The sequence below is a fragment of the Pipistrellus kuhlii genome, unplaced genomic scaffold (genome assembly GCF_014108245.1).
Source record: "Pipistrellus kuhlii isolate mPipKuh1 unplaced genomic scaffold, mPipKuh1.p scaffold_m20_p_1, whole genome shotgun sequence".
NCBI classification, from domain to species: domain Eukaryota; kingdom Metazoa; phylum Chordata; class Mammalia; order Chiroptera; family Vespertilionidae; genus Pipistrellus; species Pipistrellus kuhlii.
Genome location: NW_023425404.1, coordinates 153264772 through 153280388, shown reverse-complemented (window position 1 = coordinate 153280388; position 15617 = coordinate 153264772). Strand labels below are relative to the sequence as shown.

Here is a 15617-nt window from a genome sequence, read left to right as displayed (position 1 = left end):
GAAATGATCAGAGAAATAGGATAATTAGAAGAGTTTGCTGCCAAAATTTCCATGGAAAAGATGTGATTTTTACTCTTAAGGCATTCCCAATATACTTAAGTGAAATCATGTTCATTAATAAAAGAAAAAAAGAAAGAGAATAAGGAATAGGAGGGTGAAGGGGAGAGGGAAACCGATTTTATTTGACTTCACTCATTTCAGTTTTTATTTTTTATGGTAGTACTCATACCGTATATCATAGAGGATTTTCATATTTACATCATAATTTGGGAGATGTCTACCTCAAAAATTGTTTTGACATGAAAAGCCAGGAAATTTCATATGATATGAAAATAGGCATGCTGGACTACTCTTTATATCATCAAAAGGGAAAAAATAAGTGTTGTTTGTGTCCCTCATTCAGGAACCAGTTGTTGGAGCCCCTCATTGGAACATTAATTGCCGGGGTTCTTTTTCCCCAGCCTTACAAAGGGTTCAGCATTCTGGAAAGAGGGCTGCACATAGATGATTAAGAAGGAGTCTGTGGAGGAAAGATAGTTTTGAAAGGCATTGGGGGTCAGAGGAGCTTCTAGCTGAAGGAGCTAGAAGACTCTCCTTGTCTCAGGACCCCATCCTTTTATTAAACACAATTTGTCCCAAGGCTAGGTGGAAATATTCACTTCAAAGGGTAAGGTATCAAAGGATACAGAAGCATTATCAGTTTCGGGAATAGCCTACAGCTGTTCATGTGTTTGGCCCACAGGAGGCATTAAAATGCCCTGAGCTGTCTGGCTGCTAACAATCCCATTCAGGTTTGGGAGAGATGCTTTGTAGCTGTTTCCAACAGATAAACTATTGTACATGTGACTCAACCCTGTTGAGCTCCCCAAGCTTCACCAACCTTTTGGTAAAACTCTTGTAATTATTACATGCTGGAATCGGTTCTTGGCAATTATATAAAAATAGGCATGCTGGACTACTCTTTATATCATCAAAAGGGGAAAAAATAAGTGGTGTTCGCTGTCTGAAATTTAAATAGAAAATTGAGCAAATAAAAATTGATAATATTTTAATTGTCTTAGATAATTTTTTTTTCCCAGAGTCAGATCAACTGGAATTTATAACCATCTAAGGGACACTTTTAATATTTAAGCAGCTCAGTTCTGCTTCTTCAGAAATATACTTAGCCATCAACTGGAAAGCTACTCTCTAAAAATGTAGTACTATGTGGAGAAATAATTCATAGACCTTCTTTCCAATCTCTTCCATATATACCCCATAATGAAGTTACTCTTCCTTGAAGGATCTTAGACTTCACACCAGAACGCTGGCTATGAAATCAGCTTCCGAGGCATGATCAGGCCTCATAAAAGTCAGTGAGTTGGTGTGGACATTTCCACCCCCAGCACAGAATTCAAGTTTTATAAGATTTTGTGGTAAAGATGCAGATGCAGATGCCTGTCCTTACAGAAAGAGGGCATGATAGAGAAAAAGGTACTTTGAGAGGATGATCACCTCAGTGCACATGGCAGCTTAAGTAGTTGATTGCCTACTTGGCTCTTGAGCATTTCCAGTGAAGGCAGTTCCGAAGGCTGCCATGGTGATGTTCATTGGGGCATATTTCTTTAAGGTCTAGATTCCCCTTGAATTTTTGGTCCTTGGCCCTCTTTGCTTTCCTTATATAATTCTGTAATATCTTTATTCACACTGAGTCAGGTTATCACATTGACTTTGTGACCAAATGGAATGATGTAAAATATGCTGTGTGCTCATAATGTATTGATTCATATTTCCCTAGTTTCCAATTCCACAATGAGATGCTTTGATTTACTATTTATTCGGGGAGTATTACAGAAAGAACCGAGGAATTTAACAATCTTGTGAAGCCTAGTACAAACATATTGGCATTATTGAAGGAATATTTAAATAGAAAATATTATATGGCTTCTAATTGCTTCCTCCAGATCATCCTGGAAACTCAGTGTCAACAATATAATTTTGCTGTTACTGAAATATTGCCACCTGACTTTTCACTGCATGCTGCTTCATTTGGGTTAAACATGTCTTAAATAATGGGCTAATGTGTACCCTTTTAAATAATATTTGCTTAAATGTCAGTTTACCTGTTTGTCTTATTTTAAATATGTTTTTATTGATTTCTGAGAGGAAAGGAGAAGGGGAGAGAGAGAGAACTATTAATGTTAAGAGAGAATCATTGATATGCTGCCTCCTGCATGCCCTCCACTGGGGATCAAGCCCACAATCTGGCATATGCCCTGACTGGGAATCAAAACATGACTTCCTGGTTCATAGGTCGATGCTCAAGTACTGAGCCACCCCAGCTGGGTGACCTTTGGGGGATCTGTGAGTAAAGTTTCCATCACCGTTCTATTTGTCTTTTAATGAAAAAATATTTTATAGTGATTCTGAAAGTAATTAGAAAGAAAATTTCTAATTGTGACTTGTGCTAATAGAGCTATTAACAAGGTCATCTAGAAAAAATAAAGAAGTTACTTTAAATTGTGGTTCTAGCTCTGTTTTCATATAGTAATAAAAACTGCTAAATAAATATTAAGCTCTACCGCATATTCAGGGATAATAATTAAAATATTTATCAAAGAGGGAGATAAGGTTACTGCCCTGTGGGAATGGGCCCTGGCCTTGGGTTAGGACCAAGGCCCTGAGGGCTCCTGGTATAGGTGTTAACCCTTTAGGTGCTGGGTTATCAATCAGTCAGGGTGCTAGGATGGAGCCAAGCTTCACGGGATCATTGGAAGGCTCAGGACAGCAGCATAGTGCAGTCATATAATAGTAGTTTAATACTGTAACAGCATACTGCTGGGCCAGACAGCCCATCTTATTTCAGCCCCATGTACATCCAAGATTGTAGGTGACATTTTTGTTGGGGGTTTGTTGAGACTGCAGTAGTATAAAACCACATGCCACTCTTCCAAGCTGTTCATCTGTAAGTCTTCTGGGTATTTCATCGAAGACTCAGAGTGGTGTCGCTGAGTCGGTGGATCTTGTCCATTGGACAGAACGTGCCCTGAAATGCATGGGGTCATCTATATGGGCCAGTTCTTGTCTTACTATTGTATCCCCAGCACCTAGACTTTCTTGACAGATAATCTCTCTCTCTCTCTCTCTTTATATATATATATATATATATATATATATATATATATATATATATACACACACACACACACACACACACACACACACACACACGCACGCACCGTATTTTCCAGCATATAAGACGACCCCCTAATATACAGTTAAAGCATAGGTTTAGGCCCATATTCGCTGTATAAGACTACCCCCCACTTCCGAGGCAACACCAGTTCTTTTTTTAATTAAATTTTTAATGAATGACATTTTTAGAACATACCGTGTTATACCGTACATTGATACGATAAATGGAAGGTCTCTTCACAAATGGCAATGCCATGAACTTGACCGAGAAACAAGAAATCCAAAAGAGAACATTAACAATGATGGCATCATCTGGAAAGAAAATTACATGAAGAACTTGCAGAAAACGCTTGTTTGTGACTGACTGGGATGATAAGAGGTTTTTCTAGGCAGAGGAGCATTGTGAGCTTAAAATCCTTCAAAATCCTCATCATGTTCTTTTTCTGACATCATAAGTTCATCAATGACCTCTTGTGGTACATTCGTAAGACAGTCATCATATGGATCAAATTCCGAATCAGATGGTGTGGCTTCAGCTTCGGCTTCCCCTTCATCTTGCCACAAGAAGTCATCCTCCATACCGTCCAAAGAATTTGATATGCCACACTTCTTGAAAGACCTGATTACTGTTTCTTCAGTAATGTCATTCCAGGCTTTTATGACAAAGTTACACAAAACATCCAATTGTGGCGCACGCAGGTTTCCTCCTTTTGTGAATAACTTTTCGCCGCTAACCATCCACTCATTCCACTGTTCTTTAATGCGATCTTTAAATGGCTTGTTTAGGCACACATCCAGTGGCTGTACCAATGATGTCAATCCTCCAGGAATAACTGCCGCATCTGTGTTTATTCTTGCCAGCCTGTTCTTTGTGCTGGTAGTTAAATGAGCCCTGAACATATCCCACACCAGTAGGCTACATTCTTGATGAAGTCCACCTGGTCGCCTACTCCATACATTATCAAGCCATAGCTTTACCCCTTCTTCATCCATCCATCCCTTTTCATTCACAAGTACAAAAACTCCAACAGGGAACTTGATTTTTGGCATTGTTTTTCTTTTAAAAATAATCATTGGTCTTAGTTTGGCACCATCAGCTGTACATGCTATATCACTGTAAAACTGGACTTCTCATGTCCTGTTGCTTTAATTAACACTGTTTTTGCACCTTTTGGATTAACAGTTTTATTTCCAACCATATCGAAATTCATAGGAGTTTCATCCATATTTCCAATCTGACTTAATGCATAGCCATGTTTCTTGTGCTGTTGTATTACATATTGATGGAAAAGACTTACTTTGCCGTCAAGATCTGCAGGTAATTTTTGTGCAATTTTGGTCTTTTGCCTCAGTACCAGATTGTGCCTTTCCAAGAACCTAGTACTCCAGGATACAATGGCCTTAAATCCTTTGCTGTTATTTGGGTTAGATTTGGCCCACTGAAGTGCAAACATACGTATTTTGTTTCGTGTCACTACATAACCATTTTGACGATGCTCAAGAACCATGTCTGCTACATGCTTTTTGAGTTCTGGCCAATAAGGGGTGCCTCTTCTTAATGCACTCTTACTCCTTGGCATACTCTTTAATGCATCTTCATTTGCTTTTCAGTCTCGGACCATCTTTTCTGTTACTCCATATTGTCTTGCCGCAGCACAGTTATTGTGTTCCTTGGCAAAGTTTACAACTTTCAGTTTGAAACTGGCTTCAAATTTCCTTCTTCTTGCTGGAGCCATGATGGGTTCTTTTCTACCAGCCATTTGTTGTACACCCACTAATCTTTTAGGCCGGGGGTTATACAGTACTGTAGCTTCAGCTACACACAGAATGTTCTATTATGGTACCTTTTAACTCACTGTATGTGTCCTGATACAGCAGCTTTGGCTACACAGAACGTTCCTGTGCTGCAACTATATGTACCATAGTGAGCCAATCACAACAAGCAAAGGTTCAAAGGTTATAATAGACTGCCTCTCTGACTCTGGCCAATCTGAGCAGGCTTTTTACTAGAACCCAGTGTAGCTTTGGGTACAGAACATGTATAATTTGCATGCATAAAAAGCCTGCTTGGATTGGCTGAGTTAGAGAGGCGGTCCGAGCAGCCTTGTAGTGATTGGTGCCGGATCGAGTTGGAAAATTCATTTAGCGGCATAGCGAGACGTTTTTCGGGATATACTCGGCGTATAAGACGACCCCCCTCCCCGCACGCCCCCCCCCCCTCGATTTTCGGTTGACTTTTTTTTTTGGTTTCAAAGTCGTCTTATACGCCGGAAAAAACGGTATATAATATATAAAAGTGTAATGATGTATACTGACCACCAGGGGGTCAGACTCTCAACACAGGAGCTCTCTCCAGCCCTCTGGCCCTGATAGATCACCTACCTGATGGGGCCTGCCTGCCAAGTTCTTGTCCCTGCCCCTGGCCAGCAGGCTCCAATCACCTGATGGGGACCAGGGACCAGGGGTGGGTGGTGGTGGATGCAGGCGACGCCAGGGTCCTGATCACCCTGCTGGTCGTCCCACAGAAAGAGGGCAACCGTGGTGGTGGTGGCAGGGGGTGGGGCTGGCTGCTGGCAGCTGGGGAAGATCAGCCCTGATCACAGGCCAAGCCTAGGGACCCTATCAATGCATAAATTTTGTGCACCAGGCCTCTAGTAAGGAATGAATGAATGATTGAAGATGCATATCAGGCTATTTCAAGATGTAAGTTTTCTTATTCAGATTTGGTAAGGCTAACAGATTAGCAGACAATTTCTATTGGAAATACAGTTTGTTAGTCACATTCCCCAGAGGAGAGGGCACATTACTCCACAGAGGGGCCACACAGGGAAACACCTGAGCCGTCGGGAGGTGAGGGAGGGAGGAGGAAACAGGCAAGAGCCTTTCTTTTGGTTTCACTGGGAAAGAGTAAGTGAGGCAGCGTGAACAGGCTTTGAATTGGCTGGTCTGAGTAATTCCAGAGTCTCCAGGTGTAGAGGCTGTCTGGCACCCAGCACTGGAGCGCTTAGGGCCAAGGGATAGTTATGATCCTCAGGAGAGGTGATGGGGGTATGGACTTTGGACTGAGCAGTAGGCAGATGAAAGGCATGCTCACAGGCTAGTCACCCACCATCTCTAGAAACTGGTTAACCCTAAAAGGGGCAATTTCTCCAGGACCACCAGGGCACCTGATGTCAAAGCATGAGAAACACCGAAAAATTTTTTTAAAAAAGCATCATTAAGACACTGGCCACACTTGGGAAATGGTGTGAATATTCCTTTCATCCTTAAAAGTCTCATGTAGGCAAGCAGATATGTTTTCTTTCTCTTTGCTTTCCACATTTACTCTACCTAGCAAAGCTATCATTCAGAATTGAAGGGCAGATAAAAAGCTTCACAGATCAGAAAAAGCTAAAGGGAGTACATCACCACCAAACCAGTATTATATGAAATGCTAAAAGGTGTTCTTTAAAAAGAAGAAAAAAGTAAAGATAAAAATTATGAACAACAAATACATATCTATCAACAAGTGAATCTAAAAGTCAAGTGAATTAAAAATCTGAGGAACAGAATAAACTGGTGAATATAATAGAATCAGGGGCATGGAATGGGAAGGGATTGATAATTCTCAGGGGGAAAGGGGTTTCTGTGTGGGGGGTACGGGAAGAGACTGGACAAAAATCATATACCTATGGATGAGGATGGGGGGGGGGTAAGGGCAGAAGGTGGAGTGGGGTCCCGGTGGGGGGGAACAATGAGGGAAGGGAGGAAAAACAATTGTAACAATCTGAACAATAAAGATTTATTAGAAAAATAAAAACCTATGTGTACTTGTGTAACAGTATTTACTAATAATAGTTATAACTAAGATGTATTAAACCCTTATTCTGTGTTTTGCACTAGCATAAGAACTTTACATGCATCAACCCAATTAGTGTCCACAACATCCCATGCAGAGTGTATAGTTCATATTCTCATTGTGTACATGAGGAATTAGGAGCCTTGAGAAATTACATGACTTATCAAGGTCACATAGAGTGGCTATGTGACACTCTTATTCTCTGTGCTATTCTCTGTCTCCCATTCATTTTATTCCAGATATTTGCTTGTGTGTCTGTTGATGTGGCTAGTTTCAGCAGTGTGATGGGCATTTGGCGTAACTCATTCTTCTCACCTGTGTGGTGCCATCAGAGAGCAGGCACCACATAAACCTTTGGGGGATCTGCAAAGAAAGCTTCCATCACCATTCTCTTTAATTTTTGAGTAGCCTGATCAGCAGCCCATAGTCTGGTAGTGGTGGAGGAGCTGTCCTGGGGGAAGGAAGACCTCTTCTATGACTTCCTGATCTTTTCTTGACATTCTCTGAGAATGGGAACTTGGGAAGAAAGAAATGTGTGACTCTGCAAATAGTTATTTCTGCTTTGTGGCATTTGTGCCTTATTTAAGCTGAGTGCTACAGATGCTTGCTTTGTAGGACAGGGCCTTTAGAAAGAAGTATGTGAGATGTGTCCTTGGGAAACTGAAATGAATGTGCAGAATGTGTCTCAACCCATGGATGCTAATGGGAGAGACAGAGCACCCACACTTGTCATATGGTGACTTTCCTGATTGTCTGTTCTGCTTTGTCTTCCCAGCCTGTCACCAATCCTGTTTCGGGTGTGCAGGGCAGAGCCCGCATAACTGCACAGCCTGCTGGCCTTCCCATGTGCTGATGGAGGGGCAGTGCCTCTCCCAGTGCCCGGATGGCTACTTTAACCATGAAGGCAGCTGTACAGGTGAGTGTGTGATATGCTGGGGCATATTCTCTGTACCCCTGTTTTGTTTTCATAATGTGGCCAGATACTGTAATTAGAAACATTGTCATACCCATGGGACTAAGGGCTGGGTTGTAAATCCCTATCTTGAACTCATAGGAGTAAAGGGAACAAGAGAAAATTCAGTTCTTCCAATAAGGAAGCATGGAGGAAGTGATGAATTTGAACCAGCTTACCCTGTGCATATAGTGAGGGATGGGTGTGATAGCAGGCATCCCAGAGACAGAGTACTCAGGCTCCAAGGCATCTGTGTAGGATTGGGCATTTGGTGTGACCTCTGCAGTTCTCAGCCCCACTTTCCCTGGCTACAGCCTAATAAAGCAAAGGCCGGGGGTGGGGGGGTGGATGCAGGGGAGCATATATTTGATATATATAGAGCCAGGGTCTGTAACGACCAAGGCTGGACTGAATACTGGCACAGTGACCCATCACTGACTGCTGAGGGGGCTGCGGATCAGGCCCAGAAAGAAGCCCAGAGATTCTGACTGGCATAGAAACCAACCAGTCAGAACCAAATCTGGGTGAAGTGTGAGGAGCTAATGGTTGCCTAGGAGGTGGAGCTTTTGATGCTGACTGGCATAGAAACTGACCAATCAGAAGCTAATCTGGGTGAACTTCGAAGTCAGAACCTAAAGTGGGGGCTGAGGAGGGGTGTTAAGGGCAACAGCTGTTTGAGGTAAGGTGTAAGACAGCTTCAATTTTTTTTCATGACCGGTTTGGTAGTATAATGCATATGGCTAGCTATAAGTCTAAATATAGGGATTATGTGTTTTTGTCTGCCAAGAGCATCTCCTGCTGAAAAAGGCTTCTTGCTCCCCCTCCCCCCATTTAAGCAATCCTATCCTATATAATCTATCTATACTACTAAAAGGGTAATGTGCTAATTAGACTGGGTTCTACTGGCCATCTTCCAGATGTCCGACTTCCTTCCAGACAAAGCCATGGTGGTGGGGGCTGAAGCAGAGGCAGTTAGTGGTGATCAGGCCAGCAGGGGAGGACAGTTGGGGGCAAGATCAAGCTGGCAGGAGGGTAGGGGCAAATCAGGTCAGCAGGGGAAGACAGTTGTGGGGGAGATCAGGTTGGCAGGGGAAGGCCGTTGGGGGTGAGATCAGGTCAGCAGGGGAGGGCACTTGAGGGCAGTTAGGGATGATCAGGCAGGCAGAGACAGTTGGGGACAAAGAGGCAGGCAGGCAGGCAGGCAGGCAGGTGAGTGGCTAGAAGCCAGCAGTCCAGATTGCAAGAGGGATGTCCCACCACTAGTTTAGGCCCTATCCCAGCAGTCAGGCATCTCATGAGGGGTTCCAGATTGGAGAGGGTGCGGGCTGTGCACCGGGCCCCTAGTAAAATAAAACAAAGCAAAGTATTTATTTTTTTCCTTGACAGGTCAGTCCCATATGTTTTTTAGAGCACTTTCATGTCTCTGTGACAGAGTGTCTAGAGATTAGTGCAGGGATTATATTGGAATTGACAAAATGCTAAAATGGAAGCATCTCATTGTAGCACTGTATTTTCTTGTATCTACAGGGGGAAAAGAAAGCTAAACACATTCTATCATGATGACTGTTTTATTTCTAATAATACACTTGTTGGCACCAGCTTATAGGAAAAAGCCCACTGTTATGAAATTGTATTACATGTATTTCTAGAGTCAGAAAACATGTAGTATATTTGTAAAATATTTTTAAAATAAATTAATACTTGTTAGATTCCTCTAGCCTCAAACTCCAAAGAGAAAATTTAATGTGAACACAGATTTAGATGATTGAAGATCAATATGATATTTCTTCTGAAATTTTCTTCTACCATGTACCTTTTTAATCTCTCCAGACCCCTGATGGGTTGCTTTCCTTTAAACCCTCTATCACGCTCAGAGGGGAGTGTTCCTGGTTTGTCATTGGCGGTGTCCTTGAAGACCAGTCTGTCCTGCGCTTTCACACTAGCCCAGTGGTTTGTGTGTGAGAAGTGGTCTGGGAAGTAAAGTCTGAGTAGCTCTAACTCCTCTCTGCCTATGCCTCTTCCTGCTTGAAGCCAGCGGGTGGATGGTACCACAAGCGCCAGGGCCACCAGGTCACTGAAAATATTCTGGTAGGGAGGCAACTCGGCAGGTGGAAACCATCTTGAGAACACCAGTATCTTGGGGATGGGCGTTTTCAAAGTTCAGAGCCTCAGGAATGTAGAAGGGGTGCTGTTTAATGCAAGCCTTTTAATCAGCAGTTCATTTTCTTGCTTGCTTGCCTTTTTAAAATATATATATTTATAACTCCTTATCTTCATTTGGTCTCTTGCCAGAAGAAGCGAGAAGCAGGTGATTTTATTTGAAGTCTGTGCCTTTGCTTTTCACCAGCTGTGTGCCAGGAGGGAATTCTTTGTCATCAGTTCCAGCAAGTGCTACCCAGTTCCCCTCCTCTTGGAACCAGACATGCTTAGACCTCCTGGTCCTTGGCAGAGAGATCCTCGCTTCTCCTTCTCTGCGCTCAGTCCTGCTGCTGCCTTGGCAGTGCGCACGCAGCTGCAGCTGCAACCTGCTTTTATTTCTTGCCATCCTTATCTTTATTGCCCACACCTACTGTGATTCACTTGGTTTTCTTCCACTGTGGTGCTTTTGTTAATTTGGTGGTTTTTCTGGGGAAAACATAGCTTTGATATGATTTTGTCTAAGGAATTGAACTTCAAACGCAGCTCATGATAACCTCCAGGAAGAGGGCTTTTTCTGTTCTCTGTTCTTTAATGGAGTCTTGCTACCACAACAGGCATCCAAGTTGTGCCATCTGACTCTAGTGAGGTGGTTCAGTATCCATTGCTGTGCAAGATTTCCCCTTTGTCTGTCAGGAGTTTGTGAGAAGCAAAGCCTCCCTCTCTTCCCGCGCCTTGCTGCCTTTGAATCCGGATGTTTTGGGGGCGGGGGAGTCTTACCACTCACTTTTTTTTGTTTGGTCACTTTGATCTTCACTTCCTTATTTCCATAGATAGGGATGGTCATGCTGGCCCCCTTAGAATGTGTGGCCAGTTACTCAAATTTTTATGGTTCTAGATTTCATGTTCTATTCATGGGTGGCATTTTCATTGACTCAAAAAATGCACTCCCTTGGTCAGTCCTAAGGATACACCAGGCTTGATCAGGAATCTTCAAGAGATGAGTAGTGTTGCCTGACGAGTGTTGCTCAGTGGTTGAGCATCAACCTATGAACTGGGAGGTCCCAGTCAGGGCACATTCCTGGTTTCTGGCTTGATCTCCAGTAGTGGGGTGCAGGAGGCATCCAATGAATGATTCTCATCATTGATGTTTCTCTCTCTCTCTCTCTCTCTCTCTCTCTCTCTCTCTCTCTCTCTTTTCTCTCTCTTTCCCTTCTTCTCTCTGAAATTAGTAAATATATATATATATATATATATATATATATATATATATATATATATATATATTAAAGAAGAAGAAAGTAAAGATGAGTAGTATTTGAGTTCTATTCTGAATATAATTTGTGGAGTTCATAAAATATTTTATATATTTACATGCTGAGCTGCTAATTCTCATCTTGGTTCTTGTTTTTCCCCCTTAGAATGCCACCCCACCTGCAGGCAGTGCCATGGCCCATCTGAATCTGACTGCATTTCTTGTCACCCTCGTGTCACTATTAATGGTGGAAACTGCAGGACCAGCTGCAAGGACAAGCAGTTCCTCAACCTTATGGGGTACTGTGCTGGTGAGTGATACCTCCTCAGAGTCTCAGACCCCTGCCAAAGGCTGGTGAGTCTTCATTCCAGGCTTTAAAGGCTCTTGTTCCTGTTTATCGGCTGAGGAAGAGCTCTTTTCTCAGGAGACACTTATTTCACGTCTGGGAACTCATTTCACTGCTACCTAGCAGGTGTTTAGTAAATAATAGTGGATTCAAATGGAATCTTCTAATAATGTTCTTGCAATTTCTGAAAGAACTTAAGAACTTAAAATCTCATATGAATGAAGGCTGAAGTCATGATAATAGTATCATCTATGCACACGGCACACTTTGGCTTACAATAGCAGAACGTATTTTCAACACAATCTCTCTGAAGACTGTCTCCCTCTTGTCTACACTGTCTCCTGCCTCTTACTATGGAGAACCTTTGCCATCAGCCCCAGCACCAAAATTTAGATAAATTAACCCAAAAGTAAATCAGTTGCCTCAGGAGTTGGGATTATTCCTCCTCATTTAGAACACATCTCAAAAAGAAATAAGTTAGGAGAGCAGCATGGAGTTTGGATAATGATGAAGGAGCCATACAGTGTTTGTGGTCATCCATTCATTCATATTGCAAGTATCTTTGAAAGTCTACTAATGGCCAGAACACACACACACACACACACACACACACACACACACACACACACACAAAAAAAAAAAAAAAAAAAAAAAAAAAAAAAAAAAAAAAAACTTAAAAAAAAAAGCCAAATAAGACAAGGACTCTGTCCCCAAAGAGGTAATAGTCTGGAAAGAGTAAATTATAGGCTAGTTGGTCATTATTTATTTCCTGACCCATTTTTCTCAATTTAGGAGAAATGTGAAGAGATTTGCTTGTGTAGCTGTTGAAGGACTTGCCTGAGAGGCATTCTGGGATGCCACTGGGCAAGTGGGAAGCCAGAATCTGGTTGGATTGATTTGGCTGTAGAGCTTGTTCCTAGACAGTAGGAAGTATAGCTGAGTGTCTAGATCATAGCATGAACAGGCACATTCAGTCTGGGATAGCATTGATATTTCAACTGTAAAGTTTGATGGTGGGGGCATAGCAAGTCAAGGGTAGTGCTCCAAGTATACCCAATGGTGCCAGGATCCTGGGGATTCCTTCCTTTTTGCACACGACCTTGCGGTCCAAAACCCATAGAAGGACTGTATTGTCAAGAACAAATTTGCAACCAAAAATGCTGGCATTCAGGGCAAAAACCAGTTGTTGTATGAGTTCAGAGAAGAGAGAAGAAAAAGATAGGGAAGGCATTGTGAAGGAGGTGGGACCTAAAATTCTTCCTGAAGAATAGCTAGGATTGCATTAGACAGAGGGAGGTCAGGCAGACTTTCTGAGTGTGGTTCCACCAAGAGATAGGCATAGTGGAAGAGCATGTGGGCCGTTCATGGCCAGTGAGATCCAACTTGGCTGAAGAGCATGGTTTGTAGTAAGGCAAAGTAGATGAAACAGTTGGGAAATTTAAGTTGGAACCGAGGAATAGCAAACCCAGAATTTCAGGCCAAAAACATTAGATGGGATTTTGTGGGCAATGCAGTCATGAGAGTTTTGGAGAGGTCAGTGACTTGACTAAAATGGTGTGTTTTGGGCAGGAAATGTGCGTGCTGTGTGGGAGATAGCCTGGAGCAAGGCAAGATGAGAGTCAGAGAGAGGAGTTAGAAGGTAGAATCTTCATTATGCCTTTCTATTTCCAACCTATTCAGTGTGTGCACCTTGAAATTTTATGCTGGAGAAATGTAAAAATAAATGTTTATATAAGGATATTGGAAACATTTAATTTTTAATGAGCTTTGTTCTCTCCAATGTCCAGGGCTCTCTTTGAGAGTAAATTAAGTGATTACGAGTACATTACTTTTTAAAGGTTAATAGGGGACCATTAGAATAAAGAATCATAACCCTCGCCAGCTTGCTCAGTGTTTAGAGCATTAGCCTGTGAACTGAAGGTTCTCGGGTTCGATTCCAGTCATGGGCATGTACCTGGGTTGCAGATTCCCCACCCCAGTTGGGGTCATGTGGGAAGAAACAAATTGATATGGCTCTCTCACATCTATGTGTCTCTCTCTTTCCCCCTTCCCTTCCACTTTCTCTAAAATCAATGAGGGAAAAAATACCTCTACAGAGTATTAAAAAAACAAATGAACCAGCAATGAATAAAAAATTATGGGACTAGGATATATAATTCTAAAAATTTCTAGACCTAGAAGGTCCACTAAAATAGCTTGACTGTCCAAAAGTCAAGAGACAAACCTTGACTGTCCTTAGCATTAGGTATATTGAGTATTGGTTTTAAATAAGATAACCATTGTCCAGTGCTTGGATATTCTTTGTTGAATAGAGACAGGTATATGAGTGTCTAGTATAGAAAAATTTGACCAGTAATTTTCAATTGTTGATCCTTCAGAGAAGTGTATTGATCTCAAAGTTTACTTTTTCAATGAATATGTATCATTTCCAAAACAGCTCTCACTTCTCTCTGTAGCATTTTAATGCATTTGTTCATTTACTGTTTAATCAAATATTTATGAAGCACATGCTTCATGCCAAGCTCAGTGCTTGGCTCTAGGGATACAGATATGAATAAGATATAATGCTTGCATTCAAGAAACATCGAGTGTAAGAACGAAGGGGATATGTGTTGAATATGATATTACTGTGGATATGAGATAAGCCTGTGGGACAGGACTCCAACTCAGACCAGAGGGGATGTGTGTGTGTGTGTGTGTGTGTGTGTGTGTGTGTGTAGAACGGATATAGAAGGCTTCTAGAACATTTCATAACTGAGATAATTTTTAAATATTGAGAGGGGTTCAGAAATTTAGAAGGAAGAGCATTCCAGAAAATGGTCCAAAGAATATTATCTCTTCAGGCACCAGCAAAGAGTTAAGTAGAATGCCAGGCCCTAGCTTGAGCAGAACCAGTTCAGGAGACCATTGTATTTTCTGTGTAAGGAGGACATACTTTTTTATCAAGGCTGTTGGGATCTCTTGAAGGTTTTAAGACATTATGGAGGCTGCTGTTTTGTGGGCACAGATGGTCAAATAGTGACGATTTCATATGGTTCAATGCCCTAATACAGTGCCCTCCCTACCCCCCTTATCTGTGGGGGAGGCATTCCAAGACCCCCAGTGGATTGTACTAAACCATGGATAGTACTGAACCCTATACATATATACACTTTATTTTTTCCTTCATTTAAAGACAGTGCTATAAGGCTTCTCTTTGGCATATCTCAATTGCCAGCATCGCTACTCATGCTTTTTGGAGCCATCATTAAGTAAATTTCAAGTTACTTGAACACAAGACACTGCAATACCACAACCGTCAATATGATAACTCAGATGGCTACTAAGTGACTATGGGGCAGGTCACATAAAGAGCACGGGTATGCTAGACAAAAGGATGGTTCACATTTTCAAAGGGACCCTGTGGAATGGGTGAGACGGTATTGAATGGCACAAGATTTCACCATGTTACTCAGAAAGTCATGCTATTTATAATTTATAAATTGTTTATTTCTGGATTTTCCATTTAATATTTTTGAACAGGGGTTGACCAAAGGTAACTGAAACTATGGAAAGCATAATTGTGAATAAGGGGAGCTTACTGGAGAAGCAATGGAAATTATTGATCTCTTAACCCTGGGGGCTGAGGGAGAAGGAGTTTGGGGGATGATTTCCCGATTTCTGATCAAGAAAATTCAAGAAATGAGAGTGCCATCGACCAATGGCCAGAACAGGAAGATAAGATGTTTGAATTTAGTCATGTTGAATATGGGGTGACTGCTGGATATCCATGAAGAGCTGTCCAGGAGGAGGTTAAAGACCCAAGTTAACAGGTGTTTTACTGGAACCACCAGGAGCTCATCTGCTATCTTTCTTTTACCCTGAACCTAATGTGCTAGAATGTTTCTTTCTTTTTTTAGTCAGGTCAGAGTTAACC

The 15617-nt window shown here is 41.9% G+C and overlaps 1 protein-coding gene across 1 annotated transcript in view; it reads left to right on the top strand.

Annotated features, from left to right (window-relative positions):
* Positions 1 to 15617, top strand: part of FRAS1 (Fraser extracellular matrix complex subunit 1) — a 446031-nt gene that overhangs the window by 243102 nt on the left and 187312 nt on the right. Inside the window, exons 19-20 of the mRNA XM_036412793.2 lie at positions 7788 to 7928; positions 11522 to 11665. Coding sequence (XP_036268686.1) covers positions 7788 to 7928; positions 11522 to 11665 — 285 coding nt within the window. The remainder of the gene's footprint in view (positions 1 to 7787; positions 7929 to 11521; positions 11666 to 15617) is intronic.